General features: G+C 42.5%; 1 protein-coding gene across 1 annotated transcript; it reads right to left on the reverse strand.

Moving 5' to 3' along the window:
- Nucleotides 1–4,137: 4,137 nt before the first annotated feature.
- On the reverse strand, nucleotides 4,138–6,574 carry LOC119506763 (translation initiation factor IF-2-like). The gene is made up of 4 exons (XM_037799889.1): nucleotides 6,516–6,574; nucleotides 6,217–6,226; nucleotides 4,775–6,076; nucleotides 4,138–4,339 (listed from the first exon to the last, which is right to left on the reverse strand). Exons 1-3 carry the CDS (start codon nucleotides 6,572–6,574, stop codon nucleotides 5,018–5,020), a joined length of 1,128 nt encoding a protein of 375 aa, XP_037655817.1. The 3' UTR covers nucleotides 4,138–4,339; nucleotides 4,775–5,017.
- Nucleotides 6,575–22,559: the final 15,985 nt, after the last annotated feature.

A 22,559-nucleotide genomic window follows, 5' to 3' on the forward strand; every position in this document is an offset into this window, starting at 1 on the left:
TGTTTGGGTTGTTGGTCTGTGTAACATCCAAGCCAGTGTTTTTAAAAGCGTTCTGGATCCATGGGGAGAGGAGTGATATGGTGAAGGGATGTGGAGGTATTTGAACAGAGCTGAATTTTTTTCTAAAAAGGAAAAAAGAGAGAGACAGAGATCAATGACCTTTCCAGATTTCAGATTCTATATTCATCTTCTTCAGAGTTTGTCTAGAATGATCTTTTTTAAAAATGAAATCTTTCCTCTGGTTGCAAATAGAATTAGAAAGGTCCGGAAGGGAGTGGGGAAGGTTATCTGGACAGCCTCATTTTACCCCACAGCCTCAGAAGCCGGAGGGAGCAGGTTCGGAGCCCTTCCCTGCCCCCAAGCCTGAGCCCAGCCTTGGACTGTGGAATGCGCGGTTCTCCTGGGGGTGCCTCTGGGCAAAATGCACATCTGAAGGGTCAGCTGGTTCTAGCTGCTGGGAATTATAGCCCCCCTCATAGTATCTCATCGAACCCACAGAGGCTATTGGGAACACCAGGCAATTCCCTCCTCGGTGACTCCCTTCCTACTTCCCACAGCCCTGCTAAACATAACTCTTAAGTAAAAATGATTTTCCCCTGTTTTCCCAAGGTGACACCCTCACTGGACTTTTCCTTGAGCCAGGACCTACCCATTACCGCCTCCACCCTTCTCTCACTCGTTTTCCTTATCCCCACCCCCACCCCCAGCCACTCCACAGACAACTGAAGAGCCAGCGTAAGGAGCCTGTCAGTGATGGTTTTGGTCCTGGAGGGCGCTGAATTGCGCGCTCCCAGCAGGGCCTGGAGAGAAAGGCCTTGCCCTGCATTTCGGTCTTTCCACAAGTACCCTGGAGGTCTAATCGGCCCTCATCTGAGGGAGGAGGTGCATAGCGGAGAGCCAGCAGGAGGCATAAATACGCTCCTCTGGAGCCCCTCCCCAAATGCGCGTCCCTTGCGGTGGCCACGCATTCCGCTGCGGCTCTGAGAAAGGGGCTCTGGGGTCTGGGCCCCTGGGCGCCCAAGCCGGAGCCGGAGTGGCGACGCCGTTGGCGACACCCCCGATCGAGAGGAGTCCGCAGGGCCAGGGCTCCGGTTTTTCGGGGCGGCCGATCCTCGCCGCGCCCCGCGCCGGTGCCGCGCGGCTGTCGCGGTTGCTATGCGTTGCCGTGAAACGCCTGTCAATAAAGCCTGTTTGGACAGTGGAGCAAAAGCCCAAGGGTTGTTTGCTTAGTGGTTAGAGGTTCAAAAGTCGGCATTGTCCCGCTGCAAGCGATTACAAGTCCTTCCCCTTCCCGGGTCCCGGCAACTCCATCGACGCCCCCGCCCCTCGCCGGCGAGCGGCTCTCGAACCCGAGACCGAGGAAGGGCACTCAGCCGGCTCTCGGCCACGCCGCGGCCCCGGCTCGCTGCTCCGAGCCGCCTGCAAATGCCCAGCTCACGGGGAAGGCGAAGAAACGACGGCAAGGGACGCCACCGCGCACCAGACGCCAGTCCCCGTTCTCGCCCCCAGAGCCAGCCGGCAGGAACACGGCGACGTGGCACGAGTGGGCGACGCAGCCCGGAGAGGCCTGCGGGGTTGCCGGGGGCTGACTTCTGGCCCGAGGCCTCCGCGGCCCGCGCGCTTCCCGCCTAGGCGGAGGTGGGGCGGGCGCCGGGGATCCCGCGGCTCCGCTCTGGCCGCCAGGGGGCGCGCGCGCTCTGGGAAGCGGGGCCCGGGCTGCGCACCTGGCCTCTGGCAGGCACCCGGAAAGGGCCCCGGTTCTGACCCAGCTGGAAGGTGCAAGCTCCAGAGCCTCTCCACCCACGGCTGCTCCTAAACTGGGGCGTGGCGCGATGTCCCCGCGAAAACCGTGGGCCTGTAAAATTAAGTTGAATTGTTTGGGGCGATGGAAAAGTTTTGATATAGATGGTGGCGATGGTAGCACAGTGTTGAGTGTAATTAACGCCATCGAGTTGTGTATTTGAAAGTGGTTAAGATGGGAAAATTTATGTTGTATGTATGTTATCACAATTAAAAAAACAAAAACTTAATTCAAAGGAAGTAAGGCCGGGAGATTCTTGGCTTTGTTGACTATTTAAGGAAAGCAAAATGGGGGGGGGTATGGCTATTTATCATTCCAAAAGGGTCTTTTTGCACAAAATGTTTCTATATACAGTAATACAGGCACGGTACTAATTTATTGGAAAGACTGGGAGTTTAGGATAAATATGGGAAAGAAATGTATGGGATGGTGGAACACAGGTCAAAAATGTATACACAGAGAGAAAACAGCTTGAGCCTTTTTTGCAGTGAACAGTCATGGCTTTTTCATATCCATCCTTTCTGAGTGCTAATCATATGGAGTGTTAATCTAGCAGCAATGAAAGTTTCAATGAATTTTACTTTCTTAAAAAAATGTTTATTGTGGTAACACGTTACACAACACACATTTTCCCATTTTAACCACTTTTATATGTACAATTCAGTGATAGTAATTACACTCACAGATTAGTTTCACGTTTTTAGTAATATCTAGTAAGATGCCAACATTAACCAAGACAACTAATCTTTGATAGCTATCTAAATATATACACAGCAATAATCTGGCTGTTATTATCCACAATCACTGAGATGGGAGAAAATAAGAGAAGGCAGAAAATGAAAGAAATCTGAGCTACAGAGTAGCAAGAAGAGGTTATATGTTCTTCTAAAGGACTTTGAGTTTGGGTCCAATTGTAGCTTGTTTTAGACAATGTGCTGCTATTTAGTAGCTGAATGACCTTGGGAGATCACAACCTCTGAGCCACCATTTCCTAATCTATAATATGGGGATCAAATGGCGGTAAGGAAGGTGAATGTATCTTTACAGTATACTTATGATTAGGCCCCAATAATGACATGAACTTTTGCTTCCATTACCACGAACCGTTTTCTGTAAAGTGCTCAAGGGTCCTTACACAGAACCTTGAACCAGGAAAATTTCCCAGATCACAATACCCGGAAGTTTTTTCTAATGCATTCAGCTTTGCTTACTTTGTCAAAATTACCTGTCTGTTGTCTCTTGATTTCTATTGCCGAAGCCTCTGCATAAAATCCTGTGGCAAAGCACTAATAACTTCTAGATGTGAAGATGAGTTACTGATCAGCCTAGCTTACTTGCCCCTTATCTCCCAGGAGAGATGCCATCAACGCCTTCTGGTTGTACTTAGGAGAACCAAGGTGAGTGGAGGTTGTAGTTGGGCCAGTTTGAAAGGGAACCTCCTTATAACTATCAGGACACTCTTAATCCAAATGGGGCAGATATTCTAACTAGATGGCATTGAAAGTTTCTTTAGTTTGAAACCATTTCCATCCCAACATCTCATTATCAAGTCTGCACTCTTCCAGGAGTCACACCAAGGAGCTGCTCTGACTTTAATTCTTTCAGGCTGATTCATCCCTTAAAGTTATTTCAAGACACTAGTCATTTCTAGTCCCCATAATTTTCCCTTACATTGAAACTACAGCAGCCAATTATGTTAAATTATTTTTGTTTCAGAGAAGAAGGTAGGCATTCATATCTGAATCATGTAGATTAACTTGTAAATATTTAAACATTTAAATGTTTTTAAACACATTTAGAATATGTAAACTACCAACGCTCATCGTAACTCTTACCTTCATCCTACTTCTTTTTCCTCTCCCCTTTTCCCTCCTGCTCTTCTTTGACATGGTGCACTACAACTTTAGGAAACCAAGCATATTTTAGTGATAGCTATGGTCCTAGCTGAAAAAATAATATTCAGGTCATATATTAGGTTTCCTTAAATACTCTCAAAGAAGGCCAATCAGATGCTTTCAGTATCTTATTGGTAAATAGGAACCTCAGCCATTTCATGCATTTTAATAGTTGAGTTTTAACTTCTAAGAAAGGAATTCTTTTCCAATTGTTCATGTATTATCTCAGAACTTTCAGGATCAGCAATCTGCTATCATAATGCTTTGTATCTCCAATATGACAATAATAGGTTTTATACAAGTGGTAGTTGATAAATTCCTCTCCAACCTAAGGAAAGCAAACAATTAAAAACAATGTGGGAACTGAAGTCATTGTAGTACAAACACACAATAGCTTGTTGTGTGGCACTTAAATAATTTTAATTTCTTGATGATTAGTAGAATCAGTGAAAAGGATTAAGTGCCTAAACCGCAGACCTGGGCAGGCTCTGCCTTTTCCTCATGAAAAACACTCAGTGTATTGTTCTTTCACTTTGTGTATCTAATGTATTAAAAGCAACAACTAGACACAATGAGACTTTCTTCAGACCTCGCCACATTCTCCGTTTTCTAGCAGAATTATGGTAAGGTGTGTGTGCATTGCCTGAAAGAAATAGAAGAAAAAGATAATTAAGCCAGAACCAGGGGCCACTGTCCAATAAATAGCAATATAGAAGACTATGGGAAGAACAAAAAGGAAGACTGCTTGTCTGGAGTCCACATACACAAAAAATAAAAACTTATTTTTCCTCAACCCACTAGGTTTAAAAAAAAATGTACATTTCAGAAATCTAAACTCCTCCAATTATTCTCATTTGTTTCTATTGTCATTTTCAACATATCTACGAATTTCACATAAACATTTCTGTACTTATAGAAATCTGTTAGTGATACATTTTTTATAAGCATGGCCCATTAGATGCTAATTCAGATACAAGAGAATGATGGGTTTTGGGCATGCTCTTAAGTCCACAGAAATCCAAGAAGATTTAAATTAACAAGTAAATCTCATTTCTACTGTTAGATGCTTGATACGAACATGGAGTGTTTTGATAACTCCTCTTGGGTGACACGTGGCCAGAGCGGAGAACCAAAAAGCTATTCACCTAATGATCTCGCCCTCTGAAGCTGTTCGGTGCGTGAATTTTCAGCGCTATTTACGAATAAAGCGGGGGGAGGGGGGGCGGTTACTTTTGCAAATCTAAAAGCAGACAAAACAGAGAAGCAGCAAGCTGTTTCCTCAGCCGGAAATTTTGTCGTCGTCCCCCGCCCTGCTCCACCTCTACCTCAGAGAAACTATCGTCTGGATTTTAGTTTTGGAGTCTTTCGGACAGAAGAAAACTTCTTGCCCGTGCCCAGATAAGCCAGTTGTCCAAAATATCTCGGGCGACGCGCTCAGCCAGGTGCCAAGGCCCCGTGCGCGGCGCGGGTGGTCGCAGCTCCCTCTTGCGCTCCGGAGGAGTGGACGAGCGGGCATCTGCTGGCGTCCCACCCGGCCTCGGGCGCCTGGATCCTCCCCCGACACCTCAGTCTGCCCAGAGCGCACCCCGGTGCCAAGGGCCTCCTGGGGCGCTCCGCCGGCGCCGGTTTCCCGCAGGCGGCCCGGCCATGGCCGAGAAGGTCGCGCCCCTGTCCGGCTCAGTCTCCCCGCGGCCTGGGGGCTCCCCGGGGAGGTCCGCGGCGTCTGCCCCGCGGGTCGGAGCGAGGGCCCGAGGCGCGTGCCCAGAGCCCTCCATGGCCGCCGAAACACGGGCAGACGCGGAAGGCGGGCTCCGAGACGCCGGCGAGATCTTTCCTTCGTGGGGACAGTTTGTTTGGAGTTGACATACTGTTTCCCATGGCGGGCGCCGCGACCGCCGGGGGCCGAAGAGACTTTGCGTTGAACCCGGAGGAGCCGAGTGTTGGTGGAAGCCCAGCTCCGAGGCGCGAACCCGCGGCCTCGCCGGCGTGGGGCGCGTCTTGGTGGGCGCAGCGACCGCGGGAACGCGAGGCCCCGGCAGGCGGCGCTGCTGCTCCGGCCCAGCGAGCCCAACGCCCGGCCCCGCGGCCGCGCGGACTCTGCCCCTCCTGCCGCACGCGGGGCCGAGCAGGGGCGGGTCCCGGAGGAGCAGCTGCCGTGAGGCGGCCCGAGCGGGGCCGCCAGGGAGGAAATCCCCTCACCCCCAGGGCGGCCCGCGCGGCCCTTCCCTGACCTCCCGCCGACGGCCCGGGACCCGGGGTCGCGCAGGGGGACGTTTCGGACAGCGGAGGCGAAAGAGCCTACGCCTGTCGCCCGCCCCGAGGTGCGCCGTCGCGGTTTCGCCCCGCGGCCCTGGGAGAGGTGGCGGCCCGGCGGAGGCCCCTAAGGCCCCAACGCGCGGCTCGTCTCCGGCAAGGGGACGCCTCCCTGGCGTGCCCCTCACCAGATTCCAAGATTTTTCCGGGTTCCGAGGAACCTGGTTTCTCTTTTTGGTTTAAACGCTTAGTGGGGGCTGCACCAACCTGGACCGACCTTGAGGTGCGCGGGGAGAGGACGAGAGTGGAATCCCTCTCAAGCTGGCGCCCCAGCTAAATCATTTACTCAGGGGCCCCTCTGCCTGCCAATGGCCGTCCCCGCACATTCCCCTTGACTTCCTGCTTTGTGAAGTCGGGGGGAGAGAAAGGCCAAGTCTTAATAAAGTTAATATTAATAGTGGTGGAGGCGCCGGGCTTGGGGCTTCTGCTCCACCTCACCCTCCCCTCTCGCCCCACCTCCTTTTTTTTTTTTTTAAATTGGAGATGGGACTTGTACTTTGGGGTACCTTCCGGAACTAGGGCGCCGGAAAAAGGACACCCGCGCAACGTTCTCTCCGAACCACATCCTGGAGCGCGCAAAAACGCCAAGGTCGAGCCCAGCTGCGCACGGTAGCTGCCCGGCAGGAGCGGCGCCCGCCGGCCTCCCGGCCCTTAAACCCGGAGCTGAGAGATAAGAGGGCCTGGGGTCGGCAAGTTTGACAGGACAGATCCCTGCAGGAAGGGAACAGGCAGTGCAAACTGAGGAGGGTGGGCTGCGGGGAGGAGCAAAACTTTCCGGTAGCGGGGAGAAGGGCGCAACACTTAAAAAATAAATAAATAAAACAAAAAAGGCAACAAAGCTATGCTGTAAAAAGAACATTTGTTAGTATCAAGGTCACTCTTTCCTACTGTGTGTGCGAGGATTCATACGTGCTGTCTTCCCTACAGCAAAGTTTGCCTTGGTTTCCGCTTTTATTACTGCAAGCTGAGGGCTTGCACAAGTAATTCCTCGCGGCAGATTTGAGCAATGCAGAGGCGTGAAAAGAAAAAGTTAATAATTTCCCCTCCATCCTTCCATTCCCATCCCTCTGGGTTAGCAATGTTCACAGCCTGGTGCATGTCATTCCAAGAATTCTTTTGTGCTTGTACAAACATATATTACTTATAATCTTGTTCTTCATCCCCCCCCCCCGGCTTTTTTTTTTTTTTTTTTTTTTTTTTTTTTTAGCAAACAAAAATGAAATCATACTTTACTCTGATTTTTTTTATCATTTTACATTATAAGCATTTCCCCTGGTCATTATTTATAAAGACAACTGATTCTTTTTGATGACTGCCAAGTTTTATAAATATGGATAAACCAGAATTTTACTCATTCATTTGTTCAACACTTTCTTTTGAATATTACTATGTTCCAGGTGCTGGGAAACAGCAGTAAATCCCACAGATAAAAACCTCTGTTCTCAGGGAGTTTATATGCTAGTGAGGAGAGGCTGAAAATAAACACATTTGTCAATTATTTCCCTATTGATGGACATCCCAATTGTTTGCGTTCTGCTGCTACAAACAGGGCAAAAATAAACATTTTTACATATATCCTTTTGTACTTTTTGTATTTTTAAGAGATAGATTGCAAGAATTGGGAATGCTAGGTCAGAGAATTTGCATATTTTTTACTTTACTAGATATAGCTTCTGCTTTCTAAAAAGGTTTAGTCGGTCACATCACCATTACTAGTGCCCAAAACAGATTCCCATTTCTCCATATCGTCCTTTGCACTAGAGGTTATCTCTTAACTTTTGGCTAATTTGGTGGACAGGAACTGGTAACTAATTTCCCTTTCCCTAATTCGTAGGAGGGTTGAACATCTTTTCATATGTGTACTATGCATTTGCATTTTCTCTTCTGTAAATTGCCTGAATTTATTCTTTTTTCATAAACTAGAAGGAAAATAAATGGAGTGAGTACATAGACACATCCCAGGACTTGTGCTTTTTTTTTTTTTTTTTTTTTTTACTGTTACTGAAACTGTTGTTTTTTTTTAATTTCAGTTTTATTGAGATATATTCACATACCATATAATCATCCATGGTGTTCAATCAACTGTTCACAGTACCATCCTATAGCTGTGCATTCATCACCCCAATCTATCTTTGAACATTTTCCTTACACCAGAAAGAATCAGAATCAGAATAAAAAATAAAAATAAAAAAAGAACACCCAAACCACCCCCCCATCCCACCCTACTCTTCATTCAGGTTCTGTCCCCATTTTTCTACTCATGTGCTTGATTCTTTAGCTTAAATTATTTCATCTAATCTTTGCAACAACCAATAACCTTATCAGATAGATTCTGACCCTCAGGCCTTTCTGATACCAACCACTGTGTTATTTCAACCACTACTGATCTCTAAATGGGGAAGACTTCCTAAGTATAAAAACAAAATAAGAAATTGGAAAGAAAACGAGAGATGGCTGGCTGTCAAAAACATCATTTCCACATTTTAAAAGCAAATAATAAAAGTGATGAACAAAAAAGTATTTGCTACAAAATGATAGAAGATTGCTATCCTTAATGTAGAAAGAATTGAATGCAAAAGGATAAGAAAAGCACTAGACTTCTAAAGAACTGCTGGCAAATTACACAAACTTTTAAAATCCCAATACCCAATGGTGCTATGGGTCTGATAAAAGAGGCCTCTCCTACACTGATGATAGGATTGTAAATTAATATACTTTTAGACGGCAACTTGACAGTAAGTTTTACAAGTCTTAAAATGATCACATTCATTAAGCTCAGTAATTTGACTTCTGGAATCTAACCTATGGGAATAATCAGAAGCAGGGAATTGGAGTTAAGTGTTTGACATTAAGAGTTTGAATAACTAAATTATGGTATGCCTCTTCAGTAGAATGTTGTGTAACCATTAAAGCTGCTGTTTTCAAAGAGTAACTAGTGACTTGAGAATGCTTATTCCTTCTGGCTCATGCATTTAAAAAGACAAGATGCAAAGAATATATATAATATGATCTTTTTGCAACTATGCAGTTGTGGTACATGGAAACATGGCCCCCCAAAAGATATCCATGCCCTAATCCATGGAATCTGAGAATATTACTTCATAGAGAAAAAAAAATAGTCTTTGCAGATGCGATTAAATTAAGGATTTTGAAATGAAGAGGTTGTCCTATGTTATCCAGGTGGGCTATCACATGTTTTTAAAGGAGAGTGGCAAAGGGAACTTTCATATACACTCACACACCCACAAACTCACAGAGGAGAAGGCCATGTGAAGAAAGGACAGAGACAGATTTGTAGATACTGGTTGTCAAGACTGGAGAGATGTGGCCAATAGTCAAGGAAAGCTGTTAGCAACCAGGAGCTAGAAAAGGCAAGGAACAATATTCCCCTCAAGCCTCTGGAGGGAGTGTGGTTCTGCTGATACCTTGATTTTGGGTTTCTGATCTCTAGAACTGTGGGAGAATAAATTTCTATTGTTTTAAGCCATCAAATGTGTGATAATTTGTTACAGAAGCCACAGGACACTAACACAGCAGCTTTCTGTTATTTATTTCTTTGTAACAACTGCAAACATAGTGTCATTCAACAGTTTTATTATGTTCACAGATTCTGTGGGTAAGGAATTCAGACAGGGTACAGCAAGAATGGCTTGTCTCCACTCCACAGAGTCCTGAGCCTCAGCTAGGAAGACTCAGATGACTGACACTCATTTATTTGGTGCCTGGGCTGGAATAAATCAACTGTTGGGCTTAGTTTGGCTTGTGAACCTGAGCTCCTCCTTGTGAGCCTTGGGCTTCCTCATGGCATGGCAGCCTCTGGGTGGTCAGATGTCTTGTACGTGATTCAGAGCTTCAAGAGTTAGTGTTCCCAGTGGGCAAGGTGGAAACTGTCTTATGATGGCCCAGCTTCAAAAGTCGCAGTGTCACTTGCACCAAAATCCAGTGACTGAAGTGGTGACAAGCCCTCTCAGATTCACAGGGAGAAGTTGTATATCTACCTCTTGGGAGGGATATCAAAGAATTTGCAGCCATGTTTTATAACTGCCACAGTTCACCTCATGCACACCAGTTACTTACATTCCTTCACCTTCAAGATCTTCACCTTCCCCCAGGCCCCCCCAACCCCCAAGTTTCATCTCATTAAGACATCAGGCTTAGGCTCAGGGGCCGGGATCTTATCTAAATTAAGTTCAGGTCCAGGTGCAAATTAAGCTCTTTGAGTTAAGTTCCTTCCTCAGGTATGGTTCCTCTTGATCTGAAAATGTAAGCAATAAAGAGATAGGTGTTCTGCCCTCCTGCCCCCTCGGAAAAATAAACCAACGTACAATGGTCGGAAAATAGGAAACACACAATGGTCACTGTTCTACTAATTCCGATATCCAGTGGAGAACGTGTTGCCTGTTCCTCGATTAGATACAGGTGGTCATCTGGGACTCTTTGCTCTGTCTTTGGGTCTTTGTCCCTATCCTGACTCACCATCCCTGCTCCATATGTTTGCAGTTTGCTTGGCCTGTTTTCTCCCTATGGGAATTTGGGGAGCAAAGGCCTCCTTTCATTTCGTTCTGACTCTTCCATTTAGTCCAAGCTGACAAAATTCCTTTAAAATCTTTGTGGATTTCTTACATACCAATTCATAAAGTCCATTCCATTAGACAAAGCCATACCCACAAATCTCTGTCAGGCTCCCCAAGGTGAGGCTGTTGTGTGAAAACAGCTTAAGGATTTTTAGAAGGCCTCTTGTTTAACAGCCATTGTCTGTAAGGCTTGCCTTAAAAATCCTTAGAAGGCCTTTGTACAGTATGAAGCACCACTTTATACCTTTCCTAGGTCTTCACCAGGTAAAGTCACACCCTTGCCTTCATTTTTATTCTAAGTACTTTTGCTTTGTTTTGTTTTGTTTTGTTTTTGCAGTGCCCTGGATTTGATCTTTGCTCAGAGGCCTTTTTTTTCACTTGGAGAATCCTTTGCTGGATGACTTGCAGCTGAGCTCTCTATCTTTCCACTTAATTCTACTTGAAAACTGAATATTAGATTCTTTCTTTCATCCTCTATCCTCTCACATTTTATACAGGCAAGTAGAAAAAGCTGGTGGCATCTCATCCTCTGTTTAAATTGGTATACAAAAAAGTTTCATAAATTACGATTGGTTAATTTGTCTCTTATAGCTTTAATAATCTATAGTGACTCCCTCAATAGCTATTGTTTTTCAGTCTTGCAGTTTATTTGTTGAAGACAACAGAAAGCTCCTTAACTGGATCACTGAGCTAAGCAGGGACATTTTCAATATTACCTCAGGTGACAGAGCTGCTAAACTTTTTGCCAATCCATAACAAATATCTTCCTTCCTCCAGCTTCTGAGAACATTTTTTTCACTTTTTGTCAAGCCCTTTCCATCAGCCTTCTCAATGCCTATTTGACGTCTTCCTGCCACCCAGTCCCCAAACGAGTACCCACAAGTTTCAGGCATTTTTATGGCAGTAGCCCTTTTCCAGCTACCAAATTCTGTTCCTATTACCTTCTACTGTATAGCAAACCACTGCAAACAACAGCTATTTTAATATGTTCCTGGATTCAGTGGGTCAGGTGGAGTGACTCCGCTGTGCTGGGGTCTCAGCTGGGAAGTCTTGAATGGCTGGGGCTGACATCATCTGGAAGCTCCTTTGTTCACATGCCTGGTTGAGACGACTCAAAGGCTGGGCTCTGGTGGAACTGCAGCCTGGCCTCCTGCGCTTGCTCCCCACAAGTGGCGTGGGCTCCCTCCCTTCGTCGGCCACAGATAGACCAACTTCCTACCTGGTGGCTCAGGCTCCAAGAGCATGTGCTCCCAGCAACAATTCAGAAGCTGCCTGGCCTTTTATGACCTAATCACGTAAAGTCACTTCTGCTGTTCTACACTGGTCAGAGCAGTCAAGAGCCCATCTGGGTGCAAGGAGGGAGGACACAGCCCCACTTTGTGATGGGAGGACTGTCAAGAAACTTGTGGCCAGGATTTAAGGTGGCCACATGCACACACACATATTTATACACATATGCATAGAATAAAGACTGAAAGGAAACATACAAAATGTTAACAGTGATTAAGAGACGATCACTGCTTTGGTAAAGAGAACAGTTTTGTTTTGTTAGTTTTCCTTAGACTCTTATATTTTTCAAATTATCTATAATTAGAATATATTATTTTGTAATAAATAATTCTCTTATATTTTACTTTTTATTATGACAAATTTCAAACACATTCAAAAGACAGCTGAGTGTAAGAAACTCCCATATACCCATCACCCAGCTTCAACAATTATCAGCTCACTGCCAAGCTCACTTCATTCACATCTCCCCAATATTCTGAAGCTAATACAAAATATCACATCAAGTCATCTCTAAATATTTTAGAATGTATCCTTAAAAGATAAGAACACTTATCCTCTGTTTAAATTGGTATACAAAAAAAGGTTCATGAATTATGATTGGTTAATTTATCTCTTATGGCTTTAATAATCTACAGTGACTCTCTCAATAGCTACTGTTTTTCAGTCTTGCAGTTTATTTGTCAAAGACAACAGGCTCATTTGTCCTATATTCTGGCTTGTTGAGTATATCACCACGATGTATTGGTAATTGGATTTAGTGGATTTATCAGATTAAGGCTCAATTTTTTTTCCCCGAGAGATATTCAGACATAGTAATATAAGCAGATAGTTCATATCTTATTTCTAGTTGAATTTCTTTTATTATATTACCAATTTTATGTATGTATCTACTTTGCTTTATTTTTATACATTTTTAATTTTGAAATAATTTCAAACTTACCAGACAGTTGCAAAATAATACAAACTCATACAGAAATACAGAGAACTCCAACATGCCCCTTTCCCCAGATCCCCAGATCCACCACTTTTAACATTTTGCCATATTTGCAGTATCATTCTATCTATCTGTCTATCTATCTATCTATCTATCTATTTATCTATCTATTTTCTAAATTTGAGTATAGGTTGTATACATAACACTCATTGAATACTTTATACTTCCATGTACTTTTCCTAAGAACAAGGATATCCACTTTTGTAACCACATTAAGTATAGTTATCAAGTTGAGGAAATTTAACATTGGTATAAAGCTTACTATCTATATTCCAATTTTTCATATGTCCCAATATTTTTTTAATTTTTTGATAATGATAGCAACTGTTGATAATGTCTAGATCCATTAGTTCATTAGGGCATACAAAATTGTAATAGTCTACTCTTATCACTCCATCTCCATTTATTTGCTGGACTATATCTCTAATGAAAAACTTCCCTGTAGCTTTTGTTTGATTACTGCTAGGTAAAGTCTGCATAGAAAAGCCCTTTCCATCAGCCTTCTCAATGCCTGTTGCTTCTCAATGCCTTTTGCTAGTTTTCAAAGTAATGAATTTATTTACTGGTATCTTCCAAGCATGGACAACTAGGGTTTTTGTTTTGTTTTGTATGAGGATAATCATAAACTCCTGTGTTTTTTTTTGTTTGTTTGTTTTTTTAATCTTCATTTTATTGAGATATATTCACATACCACGCAGTCATACAAAACAAATCGTACTTTCGATTGTTTACAGTACCATTACATAGTTGTACATTCATCACCTAAATCAATCCCTGACACCTTCATTAGCACACACACAAAAATAACAAGAATAATAATTAGAGTGAAAAAGAGCAATTGCAGTAAAAAAGAACACTGGGTACCTTTGTCTGTTTGTTTCCTTCCCCTATTTTTCTACTCATCCATCCATAAACTAGACAAAGTGGAGTGTGGTCCTTATGGTTTTCCCAATCCCATTGTCACCCCTCATAAGCTACATTTTTATACAACTGTCTTCGAGATTCATGGGTTCTGGGTTGTAGTTTGATAGTTTCAGGTATCCACCACCAGCTACCCCAATTCTTTAGAACCTAAAAAGGGTTGTCTAAAGTGTGCGTAAGAGTGCCCACCAGAGTGACCTCTCGGCTCCTTTTGGAATCTCTCTGCCACTGAAGCTTATTTCATTTCCTTTCACATCCCCCTTTTGGTCAAGAAGATGTTCTCCGTCCCACGATGCCAGGTCTACATTCCTCCCCGGGAGTCATATTCCACGTTGCCAGGGAGATGCACTCCCCTGGATGTCTGATCCCACGTAGGGGGGAGGGCAGTGATTTCACCTTTCAAGTTGGCTTAGCCAGAGAGAGAGGGCCACATCTGAGCAACAAAGAGGCATTCGGGAGGAGGCTCTTAGGCACAACCATAGGGAGGCCTAGCCTCTCCTTTGCAGCAACCGTCTTCCCAAGGGTAAAACCTATGGTACAGGGCTCAACCCATCAAACCACCAGTCCCCTATATCTGTGGTCATGTTAGCAACCATCGAGGTGGGGTAGGCAAATACCCCTGCATTCTCCACAGGCTCCTCAAGGGGGCACTACATCTTTTTTTCCTTGTTTTTCTTTTTTTTTTTCTTAACTTTCCCTTCTTTTTTAAATCAACTATATGAAAAAAAAAGTTAAAAAGAAAACAAACATGCAATAAAAGAACATTTCAAAGAGACCATAACAAGGGAGTAAGAAAAAGACAACTAACCTAAGATAACTGCTTTACTTCCAACATGTTCCTACTTTACCCCAAGAAAGTTACCTAATACAGCAACATTTCTGTGAACTTGTTCCTACTATATCCATCAGAAATTAACAGACCATAGTCATTTCTGGGCATCCCCAGAACGTTAAATAGCTTATCTGTTCTTCTTGGATTATTGTTCCCCCTTCCTTAATTGCTCTCTATTGCTAGTTCCCCTACATTCTACATTATAAACCATTTGTTTTACATTTTTCAAAGTTCACATTAGTGGTAGCATATAATATTTCTCTTTTTGTGCCTGGCTTATTTCGCTCAGCATTATGTCTTCAAGGTTCATCCATGTTGTCATATGTTTCACGAGATCATTCCTTCTTACTGCCGCGTAGTATTCCATCGTGTGTATATACCACATTTTATTTATCCACTCATCTGTTGAAGGACATTTGGGTTGTTTCCATCTCTTGGCAATTGTGAATAATGCTGCTATGAACATTGGCGTGCAGATATCTGTTCGTGTCACTGCTTTCCGATCTTCCGGGTATATACCGAGAAGTGCAATCGCTGGATCGAATGGTAGCTCTATATCTAGTTTTCTAAGGAACTGCCAGACTGACTTCCAGAGTGGCTGAACCATTATACAGTCCCACCAACAATGAATAAGAGTTCCAATTTCTCCACATCCCCTCCAGCATTTGTAGTTTCCTGTTTGTTTAATGGCAGCCATTCTAATCGGTGTTAGATGGTATCTCATTGTGGTCTTAATTTGCATCTCTCTAATAGCTAGTGAAGCTGAACATTTTTTCATGTGTTTCTTGGCCATTTGTATTTCCTCTTCAGAGAACTGTCTTTTCATATCTTTTGCCCATTTTATAATTGGGCTGTCTGTACTATTGTCATTGAGTTGTAGGATTTCTTTGTATATGCAAGATATCAGTCTTTTGTCAGATACATGGTTTCCAAAAATTTTTTCCCATTGAGTTGGCTGCCTCTTTACCTTTTTGAGAAATTCCTTTGAGGTGCAGAAACTTCTAAGCTTGAGGAGTTCCCATTTATCTATTTTCTCTTTTGTTGCTTGTGCTTTGGGTGTAAAGTCTAGGAAGTGGCCACCTAATACAAGGTCTTGAAGATGTTTTCCTACATTATCTTCTAGGAGTTTTATGGTACTTTCTTTTATATTGAGATCTTTGGTCCATTTTGAGTTAATTTTTGTGTAGGGGGTGAGGTAGGGGTCCTCTTTCTTTCTTTTGGATATGGATATCCAACTCTCACAGCCCCATTTGTTGAAAAGACCGTTATGACTCAGTTCAGTGACTTTGGGGGCCTTATCAAAGATCAGTCGGCCATAGATCTGAGGGTCTATCTCTGAATTCTCAATTCGATTCCATTGATCTATATGTCTATCTTTGTGCCAGTACCATGCTGTTTTGGCAACTGTGGCTTTGTAATAAGCTTCAAAGTCAGGGAGTGTAAGTCCTCCCACTTCGTTTTTCTTTTTTAGAGTGTCTTTAGCAATTCGAGGCATCTTCCCTTTCCAAATAAATTTGATAACTAGCTTTTCCAAGTCTGCAAAGTAGGTTGTTGGAATTTTGATTGGGATTGCATTGAATCTGTAGATGAGTTTGGGTAGAATTGACATCTTAATGACATTTAGTCTTCCTATCCATGAACATGGAATATTTTTCCATCTTTTAAGGTCCCCTTCTATTTCTTTTAGTAGAGTTATGTAGTTTTCTTTGTATAGGTCTTTTACATCTTTGGTTAAGTTTATTCCTAGGTACTTGATTTTTTTAGTTGCTATTGAAAATGGTATCTTTTTCTTGAGTGTCTCTTCAGTTTGTTCATTTCTAGCATATAGAAACATTACTGACTTATGTGCATTAATCTTGTATCCCGCTACTTTGCTAAATTTGTTTATTAGCTCTAGTAGCTGTATCGTCGATTTCTCAGGGTTTTCTAGATATAAGATCATATCATCTGCAAACAATGACAGTTTTACTTCTTCTTTTCCAATTTGGATGCCTTTTATTTCTCTGTCTTGCCGGATTGCCCTGGCTAGCACATCCAGCACAATGTTGAATAACAGTGGTGACAGCGGGCATCCTTGTCTTGTTCCTGATCTTAGAGGGAAGGCTTTCAGTCTCTCACCATTGAGTACTATGCTGGCTGTAGGTTTTTCATATATGCTCTTTATCATGTTGAGGAAGTTTCCTTCAATTCCTACCTTTTGAAGTGTTTTTATCAAAAACGGATGTTGGTTTTTGTCAAATGCTTTTTCAGCATCTATTGAGATGATCAATTGATTTTTCCCTTTTGACTTGTTAATGTGTTGTAATACATTGATTGATTTTCTTATGTTGAACCATCCTTGCATGCCTGGAATGAACCCCACTTGGTCATGGTGTATGCTTTTTTTAATGTGTCTTTGGATTCGATTTGCAAGTATTTTGTTGAGGATTTTTGCATCTATATTCATTAGGGAGATTGGCCGGTAGTTTTCCTTTTTTGTAGCATCTTTGCCTGGTTTTGGTATTAGATTGATGTTAGCTTCATAAAATGAGTTAGGTAGTGTTCCATTTTCTTCAATGTTTTGAAAGAGTTTGAGTAAGATTGGTGTCAGTTCTTTCTGGAAAGTTTGGTAGAATTCCCCTGTGAAGCCATCTGGCCCTGGGCATTTATTTGTGGGAAGATTTTTGATGACTGATTGGATCTCTTTGCTTGTGATGGGTTGGTTGAGGTCTTCTATTTCTTCTCTGGTCAGTCTAGGTTGTTCATATGTTTCCAGGAAATTGTCCATTTCTTCTACATTATCCAGTTTGTTGCCATACAGTTGTTCATAATATCCTCTTACAATTTTTTTAATTTCTTCAGGATCTGCAGTTATGTCACCTTTTTCATTCATTATTTTGTTTATATGGGTCTTCTCTCTTTTTGATTTTGTCAGTCTAGCTAGGGGCTTGTCAATCTTGTTGATCTTCTCAAAGAACCAACTTTTGGTGATATTTATCCTCTCTATTGTTTTTTTGTTCTCTATGTCATTTATTTCTGCTTTAATCCTTGTTATTTCTTTTCTTGTACTTGGTTTAGGATTGGTTTGCTGTTCATTTTCTAGCTTCTTCAGTTGATCCATTAGTTCTTTGATTTTGGCTCTTTCTTCCTTTTTAATATATGCGTTTAGTGCTATAAATTTCCCCCTTAGCACTGCTTTTGCTGCATCCCATAGGTTTTGGTATGTTGTGTTCTCATTTTCATTCGTCTCTATATATTTAGCAATTTCTCTTGCTATTTCTTCTTTAACCCACTGATTGTTTAGGAGTGTGTTGTTTAACCTCCAGGTATTTGTGAATTTTCTAAGTCTCTGATGGTTATTGACTTCTAATTGTATTCCATTGTGGTCAGAGAATGTGCTTTGAATAATTTCAATCTTTTTAAATTTATTGAGGCTTGTTTTATGTCCCAGCATATGATCTATTCTGGAGAAAGTACCGTGAGCACTAGAAAAGTATGTGTACCCTGGTGATTTGGGATGTAATGTCCTGTATATGTCTGTTAAATCTAATTCATTTATCAGATTGTTTAGGTTTTCAGTTTCTGTATTGGTCTTCTGTCTGGTTGATCTATCTATAGGAGAGAGTGATGTGTTGAAGTCTCCCACAATTATTGTGGAAACATCAATTGCTTCCTTTAGTTTTGCCAGTGTTTCTCTCATGTATTTTGTGGCACCTTGATTTGGTGCATAGACATTTACGATTGTTATTTCTTCTTGCTGAATTGCCCCTTTTATTAGTATGTAGTGGCCTTCTTTGTCTCTCAAAACATCCCTGCATTTGAAGTCTATTTTATCTGAGATTAATATTGCTACACCTGCTTTCTTTTGGTTGTAGCTTGCATGAAATATTTTTTTTCATCCTTTCACTTTCAGTTTCTTTGTGTCCCTGTGTCTAAGATGAGTCTCTTGTATGCAGCATATTGATGGTTCATTTTTTTTTGATCCATTCTGCAAATCTATATCTTTTAATTGGGGAGTTTAATCCATTTACATTCAATGTTATAACCGTGAAGGCATTTCTTGAATCAGCCATCTTATTCTTTGGTTTATGTTTGTCATATTTTTCCCCTCTCTCTATTAATGTCCTTTATTGTACCCATACCAATTCTCTATAGTACTGAACCTTTCTCCAAGTCTCTCTGTCCTTTCTTTGTTTCTCTGTCTGTAGGGCTCCCTTGAGTATCTCCAGTAGGGCAGGTCTCTTGTTAGCAAATTCTCTCAGCATTTGTTTGTCTGTGAAAAATTTAAGCTCTCCCTCAAATTTGAAGGAGAGCTTTGCTGGATAAAGTATTCTTGGCTGGAAATATTTCTCACTCAGAATTTTAAATATATCATGCCACTGCCTTCTCGCCTCCATGGTGGCTGCTGAGTAGTCACTACTTAGTCTTCTGCTGTTTCCTTTGTATGTGGTGAATTGCTTTTCTCTTGCTGCTTTCAGAACTTGCTCCTTCTCTTCTGTGTTTGGCAGTGTGATCAGAGTATGTCTCGGAGTGGGTTTATTTGGATTTATTCTATTTGGGGTTCGCTGAGCATTTAGGATTTGTGTATTTATGTTGTTTAGAAGATTTGGGAAGTTTTCCCCAACAATTTCTTTGAATACTCTTCCTAGACCTTTACCCTTTTCTTCCCCTTCTGGAACACCAATGAGTCTTATATTCGGACGTTTCATATTATCTATCATATCCCTGAGGTCCATTTCGATTTTTTCAATTTTTTTCCCCATTCTTTCTTTTATGCTTTCATTTTCCATTCTGTCATCTTCCAGGTCACTGATTCTTTGTTCAACTTCCTCTAGTCTTGTACTATGAGTGTCCAGAATCTTTTTAATTTGGTCAACAGTTTCTTTAATTTCCATAAGATCATCCATTTTTTTATTTAGTCTTGCAATGTCTTCTTTATGCTCTTCTAGGGTCTTCTTGATCTCCTTTGTATCCCGTACTATGGTCTCATTGTTCATCTTTAGTTCTTTGAGTAGCTGCTCTAGGTGCTGTGTCTCTTCTGGTCTTTTGATTTGGGTGCTTGGGCTTGGGTTATCCATATCGTCTGGTTTTTTCATATGCTTCATAATTTTCTGTTGTTTTTGGCCTCGTGGCATTTGCTGAACTTGATAGGGTTCTTTTAGGATTTGTAGACCAATTGAAGTCCTTATCTCTAATTTATCAGATCTACAGCTTTCTGGAGTAGACTTTCTCTAACTAACCAGCAGGTGGCGTCCACGAGCCACCTGTTCTCCACAAGCCAGTTCTCCCCTGCTTAGCCTTTTTGGTGAGTGGGGGAGTGAGTCTTGTGGGGCCCAATTGGTGTACCAAGCTTGCGTGTGTAGTTGGTGTTGCCTGCCCTGTATGTGGGGCGTGTTTCTGGGCAGTCAGGGAGGGGGGGTGGCTCTAACAATCAAATCTCCCTGGTGATCCTAGAGTTTTAAAGCTGCTGCAATAGTCTAATCCTTCAGATCAGTCCTGCCACAGTCTGTCTCTGCCACTGACCCACAAGTCCTTGGTATTGGCGTATGGCTCCTGAGACTTGCGAGTGGGCCCCTCTTCCAGGCCGTGCACCCCGGGTCCTCTGTTGAGGGATGACTGTGCTATGTCACAGGTGAGTGCCGTCCCCCCAGGGCAGATCTGGGCTGCTGGGCTGTGTAGGGAGGCTCCCAGTCTGCTGAAATGATGGCTGAATGGGGCTTTGTTAATTCGCACTGCTCTACCTTCCCAACTCTGGGACAATCAGATGAGGTTGCAGGGAAGGCTAATGTCCACGCCCAGTTTTGTGTTATATGCCTGTTATTTGAAGCACTTTCCTCACACTGGGTTGTCTGGGGCAGCCCTGGGCTATGGGGCTGGCGATGGGCAGGAGTGTTTCCTGTCCACCAGGATGATGGCTGTGAGCGGACACCCCCCTTTTCTTGGGAAGTTGTGGTGTTTAGTGAATTTTCTCAGCCACTGGATTATTGCCTTTTGTCTCAGAGCTCTCTTAGTTCTGCTCTTGTCTTGACCTGCCCAAATTGCAAGTCTTTGAAACTTTCTGTATTGGGCTTCTTAGAGTAATTGTTTTAGAAAAAGAAAAAAGGATTAAAAAGAAAGGGCCCTCCTCAGAGATCTAATGGGTTATTGAAATGCTAAGAGACAAAGCAATTAGGGCCCTTAAGGAAAGGTCCACAGGGCAGAGAGATCAGCTTTTCTTCGGGATTTGCATATGAGCCTCAGGGCCTGAGCTCTGCCCTTCCCCTTTCTATGTTCACCAGAACTCCAAAAATCCTACGCTTTTATTTTGGAGTTTTTCGTGTTGTTTTTTCTATGCCTGTCTCCTCTCTGCTGGGCTGGCTGCTCTCAGATTCTCTGGTGTCTGGTCTCAGTCTGTCTATGGTTGGAGTTTGGATCAGTAGAATGAGTTTCTGATAAGGGCTGCCACTGCAGTTCTCCCTTCTCCTTCCCGGAGCTGACAGCCCCTCCTCCCACGGGACTGAGCCTGGCAGGGAGGGGTGCGGTTTCCCTGGCCACAAAAACTTACAGATTTCACTGATCTCAGCAGTTCCACATTTTCATGAGTGTTGTATGAAGTATGCCCAAAGTCAGACCGCTCTGTGGTGTCCAGTCCACGCAGCTCCTGGCTTTCTACCCACTTTCCTGGAGGAGTAACTAAAACATACAGCTCACCAGTCTGCCATCTTGCCCCGCCCCCAAACTCATGGTTTTAAATGTATTTGTGGTTTCCCAAACAATTATAGTTATATGCATTGATTCTTAAATTGTCCCATTTTTGGCTAGAAGGAGCCTGAGCCTGTGAGTTCTTTTGACATATTCTTATTAGTCACTGACAGTTTGTTGGCTACTTAGAGTGACAGGATGTTTAGACTCACCTGTGCATTTGCTGCCCCTGACCTACAATCAGTCATTTCTCCAAGCAGTCCTGCTCCTTTTATAGGGAAATGGTATTTAGAGGACATGATTTGGGTGCTAGTGGTGCTCATTGATCCTGGATTTGTAATTGTTCTAGGCATTTTTAGAGGTCAGAGATAAGAAGATGATAGATAGATGATAGATGGTAGATAGATAGATAGATGATAGAGTAGGAAAGAGATGTAAAACATACCATGAGTTAGCACTCATACTTCTGATTCAGATTGAGAACTGCAAGGTTTTAACTTAATCTCTTTTCAATGACATTTGAAATGATAAAATAAGGAAATCATATAAGCATTTGCTCTATCCCATAATAAAATCCAACAGTCTCAGGATAACAATAACACCACTGTCATCAATATAATTCCTAAATTTAGCTTAATTTTTTTCAGGTCTTTTTGCCCTGTGGGTATACCCTTCCAGGGATGTGTAATCAAATGATTGACTTTAAAAAATTTTTTATTGAAGTAACCCATTTTAACCATATTCAAGTGTACAATTCAGTAGAATTAATTATATTCACAATATTGTGCTCCCGTCACTGACATCTTTTACCCCTCTGTCTTTCATCCTCTCAAACAGAAACTGCTTACCCATTAAGCTGTTTTTTTAATAACAGCCATCCTAGTGGATGTGAATGGTATCTCACTGTGGTTTTGATTTGCAATTCCCTGATGATCAATGGTGTTGAACATATTTCCATGTACTTAATGGCCATTTGCATATCTTCCTCATAGACATGTCTTTTTAAGTCCTTTGTCAATTTTTAAAAATTGGGTTGTCTTTTTATTGTTGAGTTGTAGCAGTTCTTTACATATTCTTGATATTAAACCCTTATCAGATACATGGATTGCAATCATTTTCTCCCATTCTATAGGCTATCTTTTTCCTTTCTTGATAGTGTCCTTGATGTACAAAAGTTTTTTATTTGGATAAAGTCCATTTTACCTATTTTTCTTTTTGTTGCTCATGCTTTTTGTGTCATGTCTGAGGCAACACTACCAATCCAAGGTTATAAAGATTC

The sequence above is a fragment of the Choloepus didactylus genome, chromosome 12 (assembly GCF_015220235.1).
Source record: "Choloepus didactylus isolate mChoDid1 chromosome 12, mChoDid1.pri, whole genome shotgun sequence".
NCBI classification, from domain to species: domain Eukaryota; kingdom Metazoa; phylum Chordata; class Mammalia; order Pilosa; family Megalonychidae; genus Choloepus; species Choloepus didactylus.